Raw genomic sequence first — 12,044 nt, 5'->3', positions numbered from 1 at the left:
ATACAGGCATGCACTTAAGAAACCCTGGGCTTCTACTTAGCTTTTCTATATCAGATTAATTCCTGGCAAGAGGAACACTTCAACGTTTTCGATTCCTTAGTACACTCATTATTGCTAAATAATTATTGCTAAATAGATAAAGGAATTACATTCCTTTTCCTTAATTATGAGTCCATTCCCTTTAGTAAAATATCTCACCCAAATACATTAAAATATCTCACCCAAATACATGAATTCTCTGGGGTGGCCCATCTGCGCTGAAGGTGCATACCATGTACGTGTATGTGTGTACACTTGTTTGTAAGAAAGAGCCCAACACGCATTCAGTTTGCAGTTGAAACCAAGGATTAGTACCTGGATATATATAGGGTTTCAATCACACATTCAGCTGCTCATATGCTGGATGTAGCATGAGAATTACTCAATGTACATATTAAGTAAAATCAAGGGTACATCATACACAGATTGTATGTGTGTTGAACTTCACTGTGACTTGTGCAAAGGGCTAATGCCATGTCATGCAGTACACTCAGCCCCCCCTTGGCGAAATCCAAGCAAGTACAAGACACACCCTGTAAGAAGGTAAGAAGAGCCCTGCTGGTTCGGTCCAGTGATCCATCTAGTCCAACATCCTTTTAGTGACCATGGCTAGTAGACACTGATATACCTATCCTCTGAGAATCCATCTAATCCCCTTTTAAAACCAACTGTACAGTGGCACACATCAGTATGTATGTATGTATGTATGTATGTATGTAAACCTTTTATTCTACCCTCCCCACAACGGGCTCAGGGCGGATTACAATCAATTTAAAACACATCCTACAGTTTATACACCATAAAACAATAAAAATATTTTAAAACACCCAACAGCACTGCATAACAAACAGAGTAACAACTAGATGGCAGCAGTCAATATACGCTAATTGAGAAGCCAAGATGGCGGACAGTTCTAAAAGAGAGCATTTAGGTCTCTCACGTCTCTTTATATACACCTTCTGATGTACATAAAGCACTCCTTCAATATCTGTTTCAGAAGCACTTTGAGAGTCTTGGACCGGGATCTGGGAGACGCAGGTTCAAATCCCTGCTCTGTCATGGAAGCTTGCTGGGTGACCTTGGGCCAGTCACACTCTCTCAGCCTAACCTACCTCACAGGATTGCTGCGAAGACAAAATGGAGAACGATGTAAGCTGCTTTGGGTCCTCACACCTCTCTCTCATTTCCCCATCCCTTGGGAAGAAAGGTGGGGTATAAATGAAATGAATATAAATCTTTTATATTATTCAGATATGTATGTGAGAAAAATCCTGATGTTCTGTTTACTTCTTCATAAAGCCAAAAAGAAAATTTAAGAATGCAACTTCCCATGTCTACCGTCAAGCCACTATTAGTAGTGTGTAATTAAAAGCCCAAACAACCATTTTGCCACTGACGTGAATTGCCATGCTATGGATCAAAGCAGGTATAAATAAGGGGAAGCATAGCATTTGTTCAAAGTTTACAGCTCCTGACACCTTTCCAGAAATTAACCAGAACCAGGTGTTAAAAGACACCATATTAGTGATCAAAATATAATATTAATGTTTTTAAAAACGAAAAGGACTTATGGTTGTTGTGGATTTTCCGGGCTGTATAGTTGTGGTCTTGGCATTGTAGTTCCTGACGTTTCGCCAGCACCTGTGGCTGGCATCTTCAGAGGTGTAGCACCAAAAGACAGAGATCTCTCAGTGTCACAGTGACACTGCGTTATTAATGACACTAGTTATTAATGCCAAGACCACGGCTATACAGCCCGGGAAATCCACAACTATCGTTCTCCGGCCGTGACGTGAAAGCCTTCGACAATATAGAAAAGGACTTAATAGCTTTCAAGATAACTTAGTTTTACCGAAAGCAATAAATAAGATGCAGGTCCAAAATTTCTACATAGAACAATGGAATCTGTGAATCTGGGTGCATCACAAGTTATTTTATTTATTTTTATTTATTTCTTCAACTTATATACTGCCCCTCCACTATGTCTGGTGCTTGAGGCAGTATTTTCGGGTTATAGGAGTAGTTTTTAGACCTTTGTTGCTTCCTGCTCCCAAGCCCAGTTCTTGGTGGGTGACCTGAGGTCAATTAGACACTCTCAGCCTAACCCACCTCACAGGGTTGTTTTGACGATAAGAGTCATGATGTAAGCTGCTTTGGCTCCCATGGGGGAGAAAGGCACCTTGATACAGCCAATCTAGCCATCTGGATCCATGTCTTCATTAATACTACTGAAACGTGACTGCTATAATGCACTCTACATAGGTTTTCTCTCAAAATGTCTCCAGAGACTAATTTTAGGGATGCAGAAGGCATGGAGCCATTCTTTATTCACATCTTTCCCCCAATACAAACTTCTTGGAAGCAGCCCAAATAGAAGCTGTTTGCACCAGAACCAGTGTTTGGATCAGGAACCAGTGCATGTCTTCCTGGAGGGAAGTCTTTGAAGTGCCAGGCTGTGTGATTCGGAGCAATACAAATGTTTTGCGATGCATCTTTGCCCTCCTTTTTCTTGTGACTTTGTTCTGAGTACACCCCACTTTGCAGTAGTGAGCCCAAGAATTGGGCTTCAGAACAGGGAGCAGTCTAGGCCTGTAAGCAGTTGGGCCGGCCTCCACCATCTTTAATAGCCATTTAACATGGCCTTTGTGCAGTGCCAGGACAAACTTTGCAATCTTTCAAATGTCCCAGCAGCTAGCAATCAAGGTAATCAAACCTTTTGTTACTCCCAGGAACTGACCATTGGAGTCTTTGTTCCAACGGCTAGGTGGGCTAACCCACCTCAGGGCATGTTTTATCCTGTAAGAGTAGTGCCCTGGCTAGGGTTGCCAGCCTCCAGGTAGTGGCTGGAGATCTTCTGGAATTACAACTGGTCTCCAGGCCACAGAGATTAGTTCACCTGGAGAAAATGGCTACTTTGGTGGGTGGACTCTATGGAAAGCAAGGGTGGCCCAAGTTTCCACTGACCCAAGGCCAAGGTCCTTTCCCTCCCCAAACCCCACTTTATCCAGGTTTCACTCCCCCCCCCAGCCTGGTGTAGCCATCAAAATGTGAGATGAGGATCAACAAGATACAGGTTCGAATCCCCACTCTGCCATAGGTTGCTGACTTACCTCAGGGCCACACACATACTCAGTCAGACCACTACACAGGGGTGTTGTGATTACAAGAGAAGATGAAGAAAGGAGAAAAATGTAAAAATCTTTCAAATGGGGAGAAAGGTGAAGTATGATGTTTGTTATAAATAAAATGTTCCTAACTGCTGGAGGTGTAATTCACAAGATGCATCTCTTAAGCATATACTTTGTGGACATGTTCAGTCATTCTTTTCGGGTAGAAGTCATTTGTTGTTATTATGCGCCGTTAAGTCGCCTCCGACCTATGGTGACCCTACAAATGAAAATCCTCCAAAACGTTCTATTATTAACAGACTTACTCAGATCTTGAAAACTGGAGGATGTGGCTTCTTTTATTGAGTCAAGCCATCTTGTTTTATGTCTTCCTCTTTTCCTACATTACCCATAATTAATTTTGTATTCAAATACTCATTTTTGGTGTTAATGTACTGTTAAACTATTGGCTTGTCTCCTGAAATCTAATCGATGGTCATCAGAAATGGACCCTCCATGCCCTTACAGTCTCTAAAAGACTTATTTTACAACCCTGGAAAGACAAAAGCACACTTCCTGTAATTCACTGGATTGAGGACTTTATCCACATTTGAACATATCACATAAAGACAGAAATTGTGTATGGACTTCATTTTAGATATTTGGAAACCTTTTATAAGAAACATATGTATAGATTTGCCAATAATGTTTTTTGTTGCCAGCATTTTGTTTTTTAAAAATATTTTTGTTGCCAGCATTTTGTTTTTTTTAAATTTTTTTTTTTAAATTTAAATGTTTGGTATAAAGAAAATTTTAGATTCAGTTTAGAAAAAGGATGATCACTCATGCTATTGCTTCATCCAGTTTAGCTGTTACTCTTTTGGCAAGAGGCAGAACTGCTTGTTCAGTGGTCAAACTATCATTAAATCTGGTGAGTGGAGCAAGCAGTTGCAGAGACCCTAGTTCTAAATAATGTACAATGCAATGCTAAACAGATTTACTCCAGTCTAAGCCCGTTGAAATTAATGAGCTTAGACTGGAGTAAGTCTGCTTAGAATTGCATTGGTAACCGAATTAACTCTCTCAAGTACGTGACACCTGTAAATAATGTGTGGTAAACAGGTAGGGTAAATCACTCCCAATAATAAATTGTATTCCGCTTATTTTAACTGAAAATTAAATACACCTTAGCTAACACCAATTCAGCTGCTGTATAATATGGGCCTGGTTTAGCAGAAAAAAAGCTATACATTGAGTGAACATTTCTATAGCTTCCTCCTCTTCTGACCCCTTTGACAGGATGCATGGTTGCTCCCTGCCTGGACTTCATGATGCCTGGCAAGGTCAAGCTTGTGGCTGAAGCTTGCCATACTGGAAGCATTTGTATGGTTTCTCTCCTGTGTGAATTCTTTGATAAAAAAATAAGGCGCCTTTTCAGATGTTTATTTCTTTTATGCCTTCAGCATTTATATGGTTCCTCTCCTCGATGGCCAATTAGGCCTGGACTCTGAGCAAAGGTCATTTCACATTCCAGTCATTCTTGTGGTCCATCCCCTTCATGGACATGTCGTCTATGGAGAGTAAGCTTTCTACTACTAAAAAAGGCCTGTCCACACTCGAAGCAGATATATGGTTTCACGCCCGTGTGGGTTCGTCGGTGGTCCCTAAGCCTAGAAGGACGAGAATAGCACTTTCCACACTTTCTGCATTCATATGGCTTCTCTTCTACGTGGGTACGTTGGTGAGCAGTAAGCTGTTTACTCTGATCAAAGGTCTCTCCACACTCCTTGGATATATGTGGTTTCATCCCTGCCTGGCTGCATTGATGTTCAAGAAATGCACAATGCTGATCAAACCTCTTTCCACACTCCAAACATATATGTAGTCTGTTCTTTGCGTGGTCAAACTGATGGGCAGCAAAGTGTACAATCCGAGCAAAGCACAATCCACACTTTGTACATTTATATAGTTTCTCCCCTGTGTGGGTTTGTTGATGGTCAGTAAGCTTTTTCCCCCAAGGAAGGCCCGTTCCACACTTTGCACATTTATATGGTTTCTCCGTTCTCCAATCTGTATCAAATAGCGTTACAGAAAAGAATGTTTTTCTACACGCGGGGCAACTGACCTCTATTTCCTCTGGGGAATCCTCTGAATCCTGAGATTCAGTACCCTGAGAATCCGAGGATTCATTCCCCCTCTTCTGTTCTGTTCCAGTAGATCTTCTCCACAGTTCCCCTTCCCCTGGGAGCTGTTGTGCTTCTCTTTCAGACTTGTTCTGGGAACCATCAGCCTCTGGAATAAAGAGTAAAGACACATATGACCTAAAAGTGATATCAAGGAAAAGGAGGCCATTAACTGCTCTTGATAGCAACAGAACAGAAATCATTTGAAGGGTAGACAAGTCCTGCCATGTGTTAATCGGCTATTGATTCTTCCTTGGAGGGATTTTAAACTGATATTTACTCCCCCATACGGAAAGTATTAAACTGAGAATATGGAGGGGAGCATTTTTTTCTGCACAGGGGCATAAAAATAGCTGCCCTACTCTCAAGAACATCCGGTGGGAACAGCACCCCTTTTGCTCTTACCCGTAAAAGCTGCTCCATGGTCATGCTCCTGTGTTATTTGCTCCGGCACCTGAAACAGAATTGAGGAGAAGAGAAAGAGGAAACAGGCTAGAGTGGGGTTCTAAAAACGTTGGGGCAATCCATGTGGGTTTTGAAGGTATCTTTGATCATGCCCTGTGCCCGCGCACACTACCTAGGTGAAACCCTCTCACCTGCTGATCTTGATTCTTGGCCTCTGCTTGCCTCAAGAGGAACCGTTCTGCCAGATTCACTGCCTGGATATGGGTCTCTGGCCCGTGTTCTGCGACCCATCTCCTCATCTCTAGGGGCAGGACAGCCAGGAATTGCTCCACAACCACCAGTTCCACAATCTCCTTCCTGGTGTACTTTTCTGGCTTCAGCCACTTAGGCAAAGAACGTGGAGTTGCTTGTAAACTTTTCGGGGACCCTCAGACACCTGGTAGCAGACATGCCTGAAACGATAGAGTGGCGAATCGGAAGAGAGGACGTTGTCCTCCAGGCTCTTCTGCCCAGTTCCTTTCAACCGGTCCTTTCTGCTCCGAGCATCTGGGGCTTTTCTTGCTTCTGGATCTGACTCTTCTCTCATCCTCCCTTCTTCTCCAGACAGGCTCCTTCAGGATGAGTGTATCATTTTCCTCCTCTGCCAGATTCCTCTATAACAGCAAGTGCAGGATCTGTGTCCTCCTGCAAAGCCAAGATTGATAGAAATATGACATCTGCATCTGATGTGAGCAGTCACTCACATAAGCTCATGCTGGAATCTAAGGGGTTAGTAGAAAAGTTCTACTCTAACAGGAAAATACATTATCATCCAGAGGTTGTTCCATCATGAAATAAGGACTAGTTTTTTAATTAGGTAGCATAAGGCTGTATATGTTTAAATTTTTTGGTAAATAAATCCCATTAATCCATTCATGATGAAGATTTCACATTGAAATGCTACGCAGATGACGTGGTTTTGACAATTCTGAACCTGCAGGAGACAAGACTAGATGTGATGGAACAGCTTATGAAGTTCGGTAAATATTCAGGATTTAAAATTAACAAGAAAAAAAACAAAAATTATCCCTAAATTTTTAACAAAGCAGGAGGAAGAAAAAATCCAAGAAGTATCAGGATGTGAGATAATTTAAGCATTAAATAGTACAGCGGTTCTACTGCATAGTGGTTCTACCAGAGGGAATACATGCAATGGTAATGAGTGTGGCAACAGCATCTGTGTTCACAAAGGGGCGATGGTTTAACCCCCCCCCTCCATGGGGGGGGCACCGCCCGGCTTCATAGCAGCAAACCCAGTGAGATATTTGTGCATTTATCTAACAAGACACAAGGACACTTTATATAAAGAGAATTATGAAACATTGTGGAGGAGAATTCAAAAAGACTTGGAAAGATGGTCTTAAATTAAATCTGCCTTGGATTGGGAGAATTTTGGCAAATAAAATGAACATTTTACCGAAAATCAATTTTTTGTTTCAAATGTTACCAGTTAGCATAAAAGATAAGACACTGAAGGACTGGCAAAGACAAATTAATCAATTTATCTGGAACAGTAAAAAACCAAGAGCAAGATCAAAGGTATTACAAGATGAAACTTGCAGAGGAGGGCTGGCAGTCCCGAATATCATATGATGACGCAGCGGGTCTAGTTTGGATTATAGACTGGATAAGAAACCCCAAAGATAGACTAATACAACTAGAAGCAGCGGACCTGACAGATGTATTACACAACTTCCTTTGGGCGTCAAAAAGATCAAGAAAGAAACAAGGAAGTCTTGTTATAAGAGACAGTCTCATTTAAATTTAGGATTCGGTTAGAAGAAGAATAAGCCCGTTGGTATCACCACTATTTTCACCAATTGTTGCCTTTTGTGATAAGAATCAAAGAAGAGATAATGATTTTATAATGTACCAAGACATGATTAACCCTTGAGGAAAGATATGGCAAGAAATTCAAGATGAAGGGGAAAAAATGCAATGGCTGATATATTTTCAGGCAGTTTCCAGAAGGCAAGAAGCCCTGAAGGAACTCAAGAGGACAGTCAAGGAATCTTACCGATTTTGAGAAAAAAATCATACAGAAAAAAGAACACATCTTGGGTCTAATATATAAACTTTTACTCCAATACGATACTGAAACAGAACAAGTTAAAGTGAGCATGATAAAGTGGATGCAAAATTTCGGAGAAGAAATAACATTTCAACAGTGGGAGAATCTTTGGACAAAGGGCATAACATTTACGGCAAATTAAGGGAGAACTGGTACAAGATGTTCTTCAGATGGTCCATTACACCAAAAGACATCGAGAAAATGGACAAGAAATATGTGGGGTCATGTTGGAAATGTAAAGAAGCAGACGGTTCCTTTTATCATATGTGGTGGACTTGCCACAAAAGCAAAAGCTTCTGGAAAGAAATGCATGCTGAGATGGAAAATTTGAGTTTGCCATGAATCCACAAACTATGCTGGGAATACTACCAGAAAATGTAGACAGAAAATTACACAAACTATTTAGTTATTTACTGACGGTGGCAAGGGTGGTATTTGCAACCAGATGGAAGGAAGAAGAATGCCCAACTAGGGAAATCTGGAAAGACAAGATGGCAGAATACGCAGTGATGGCAAAACTGACAAGCTATTTAAACAGAAGACCAATGAGAGAATTCAAAGAGAAATGGGGAAATTATTTTACTCACAAAGGAGAAAATGCATAAAATGTTTTAGTTTTAGAAATCTGAATAAGATAGTATACTGATATATTATTCTAGACTAAAGATAAGGTTAGGATCTGAAAAGATGGAAAATGCTTAAATATTATTGATGAGGTAGAATGCAAGATACGGAAACTTTGGCATAAGAGTTAAAAGAAATAAAAATGATCTGTATAGAAGCATTAGACCATATTAAGATATAGCAGTAAGAATGTGCATGGAGACCGCTTGTTTTGACCTTTAGTAGATCTTAAACTGATCACTCTGTAGAAAAAGAATGTATTTAGTTAGTAAGGTACACAGAAGCTGGAATAGTAGATGCAATCTTCATTTTAACATTGATGAACTGTGATTAAGGTATGTTGTGTGTACTCTGTATTTTAACAACCCTCGTAGTGCAAAATCCTACTGTTCCTTGGACCCCGTTATCCCCCCTTCTTTTTTCTGTACCCCTCTTTGTTTTGAAAATAAAATAAAAATAAATACAAAAGAAAGGATCAGATTGCCCTAGACATCTGTGATTCTAAGAGGAGAGACAGATTTTGAGACACCAAAGATTTTACATTAGCAAAGAGAACTGCAGTGTACCAATCGGCAGAAATCACCCAGAAGAGTGCAGATTTGCTTGCAGGGAGAACTTGTGCCTAGTCTGTAGACAGAATAGTGGTGCAGAAGTTACAATGTCAAGTTAGGATCTCGGAGAACAAGGTTCAAATCCCCACTCTGCCATGGAAGCTCAATGGGTGACTTTGGGCCAGTCATGCACTCTCAGCCTCACCGACCTCACAGGGTTGTTGTGGGAACAAAACTGAGCTTGGATCCCCACTGGGGAGAAAGGCGAAATATAAATAATAACACAGTGAAGTAGGAAAGTCTTAAAAAATCTGTGATTCCTCTGTCAGAAAGCAAAAAAAAAAGCCTTGCAAGGGCAGGCTTATGAAAAGAATTACAGCAAACATCACAAAAGAGGCCATTTTGCTAGTTTGCAGACAGCAGCAGAATGTCCATGTTGTATTAAAAGAACTCAGCTCACCTGCAAGTAAAGAGGAGCTTCCAGAGAGCAAGCAGAAGAGGTCTTTAAATAAATGGAGTCCTCTAGTTAATAATGTTAGTGATTTGTGTGTTTTATGTGCCATCAAGACACCTAGGAAGGAAACATAAGAACATAAGAACATAAGCAAAGCCATGTTGGATCAGGCCAGTGGCCCATCCAGTCCAACATTCTGTCACACACAGTGGCTAGAAATCCAGTGCCATCTAAAGGACTGTCAGTGAGGCCAGGACACCAGAAGCCCTCCCACTGCCTTCCTTCCAGCACCAAGACAACAGAGCACCACCTCCCCACAAAGAGAATACCATCTATCTCCTGTGGCTAATAGCCACTGATGGACCTCTGCTCCATATATTTGTCCAGTCCCCTCTTGAAGCTGGCAATGCTTGTAGCTGCCACCACCTCCTGTGGCAACGAATTCCATGTGTTTATCACCCTTTGTGTAAAGTAGTATTTTCTTCTATCTGTTCTAACCCGACTGCTCAATAATTTCATAGAGTGCCCACGAGTTCTTGTATTGTGAGAAAGGGAGAAAAACACATCTTTCTCGACCTTCTCTAACCCGTGCATTATCTTGTAAACCTCTATCATGTCTCCCCTCAGTCGTCTTTTCTCCAGGCTAAAGAGCCCCAAGCGCCTCAATCTTTCCTCATAGGGAAAGTGTTCCAACCCTTTAATCATTTTAGTTGCCCTTCTCTGTACTTTTTCCAGTGCTATGATATCTTTTTTAAGGTGTGGCGACCAGAACTGTACACAGTACTCCAAATGAGGCCTCACCATCGATTTATACAGAGGCATTATGATACCGGCTGATTTGTTTTCAATCCCTTTCCTAATAACCCCTAGCATAGCATTAGCTTTTTTTATGGCAGTCGCACACTGTGCTGACGTTTTTAGTGAGTTATCTATCATGACTCCAAGATCTCTCTCTTGGTCAGTCTCCGCCAGTTCAGACCCCATCAACTTGTATTTATATTTTGGATTTTTGGTTCCAATGTGCATTACTTTGCACTTGGCTACATTGAACCTCATTTGCCACATGGATGCCCACTCTTCTAGCCTCGACAGATCCCTTTGGAGTGCCTCACAATCCTCCCTGGCTTTCACCACCCTGAACAATTTCGTGTCATCTGCAAATTTAGCCACTTCACTGCTTAATCCCAATTCCAAATCATTAATAAACAAGTTAAAAAGCATTGGACCCAATACCGACCCCTGTGGCACCCCACTGCTCACCACCCTCCACTGTGAGAAGTGCCCGTTTATGCTCACTCTCTGTTTCCTATTAATTAGCCAGTTTTCGATCCACAAGAGGACTTGGCCCTTTATCCCATAGCTACTGAGCTTACTTAGGAGCCTTTGATGAGGAACTTTGTCAAAAGCTTTCTGGAAGTCAAGATAAACAATATCTATCGGGTCTCCCTTGTCCACTTGTTTGTTCACTCCCTCAAAGAACTCTAACAGATTGGTGAGACAAGATCTTCCCTTACAGAACCCATGCTGAGTTTTCCTCATCAGCTTTTGGTCATCAATGTGCCCACTAATTTTATTTTTGATAATAGTTTCCACCAACTTACCCGGTATTGACGTCAGGCTGACTGGCCTGTAATTTCCCGGATCTCCCCTGGAAAGACCTCCAAAACGTCCAATCATCAACAGCCCTGCTCAGATCTTGCAAACCGGCCGCCTTTATTGTGTCAAGGCATCTCGTTTGGGATCTTCCTCTTTTCCTACTGCCTTTCACTTTTCCTAGCATTATTTTCCTTTCCAGTGAGTCTTCACATGACATGACCAAGGCACAATAGCCTCAATTTCATGATTTTAGCTTCTAGGGGGGAAATCAGGCTTGATTTGATCTAGAACTCACTTACTTGTTTGTCTCTTTGATCATCCACGGTATCCATGTTAACGATTTATGGTTGGTTAATACTGCTGGAATCTTGAGAACTCCTCTGGTATATTCCAGTATCGAAATCAGGGACGTATTTTGCGAATATTCCTTTATTGCTTACCTGTTTCTAATCAATACGCCCAAGCCGCGTTCTCACCGCTTCACCCAACTGCTCTAGCCGGAAGCGATGGTTAAAAGTCACGTGAACTTCTCCAGGCCTCTCTAGTAATTGAGACTCTTTGTATTTAACCCTTAGATCGACTCCGCAGAAAGCGTGAAGGACTCGGTCCTTGCTTCGTCCAGCTAGAGGGTGCGGCTGTTTACCCGGACTGGATAAAAGTTGAATATTAGATTATTTTAAATAGATCCTCGTGAATTTGAATGATTTTTACACTGAAACAAAATAAAACCACCGTTATTTTGTAGACCCTGTCTTACTGTATAGGCGGTACAGAGCATAACAATCATGCATCCAGTGTGCAAAACTTGAACCCAAGGCACCGATGCAAGGCATAGATCCATAGGATTTTTATGTGGGGGCCCCAAAATGCATGTGGCCTTGGATATGTTGAGTGATAAGAAGATGAATTTTGGGGGACCCCATGTAAAAATTTTGGACCCATGTTTTTGCGCTGTGGTGGTGCCACAAAGCAGCA

The 12,044-nt window shown here is 41.5% G+C and overlaps 1 protein-coding gene across 3 annotated transcripts; it reads right to left on the bottom strand.

Annotated features, from left to right (window-relative positions):
* Positions 1 to 3,484: 3,484 nt before the first annotated feature.
* LOC129329417 (gastrula zinc finger protein XlCGF7.1-like) lies at positions 3,485 to 11,566 on the bottom strand. Of its 3 annotated transcripts, none has more exons than XM_054978988.1 (5): positions 11,369 to 11,546; positions 9,480 to 9,590; positions 5,926 to 6,418; positions 5,735 to 5,783; positions 3,485 to 5,438 (listed from the first exon to the last, which is right to left on the bottom strand). In XM_054978988.1, the coding sequence occupies exons 3-5, from the start codon at positions 6,031 to 6,033 to the stop codon at positions 4,681 to 4,683; spliced, it is 915 nt and encodes a 304-aa protein (XP_054834963.1). In that variant the 5' UTR covers positions 6,034 to 6,418; positions 9,480 to 9,590; positions 11,369 to 11,546; the 3' UTR covers positions 3,485 to 4,680. The 3 variants fall into 3 exon arrangements, with proteins under 3 accessions (XP_054834963.1, XP_054834964.1, XP_054834965.1); XM_054978989.1 differs by lacking the exon at positions 11,369 to 11,546 and adding an exon at positions 11,075 to 11,322; XM_054978990.1 differs by lacking the exon at positions 9,480 to 9,590 and having other exon boundaries at positions 11,510 to 11,566.
* Positions 11,567 to 12,044: the final 478 nt, after the last annotated feature.

This window comes from Eublepharis macularius, chromosome 4, assembly GCF_028583425.1.
Source record: "Eublepharis macularius isolate TG4126 chromosome 4, MPM_Emac_v1.0, whole genome shotgun sequence".
Classification (NCBI taxonomy): domain Eukaryota; kingdom Metazoa; phylum Chordata; class Lepidosauria; order Squamata; family Eublepharidae; genus Eublepharis; species Eublepharis macularius.
Note: the sequence above shows the minus strand (reverse complement) of the source record. Positions and strands in the feature narration are given on the sequence as shown.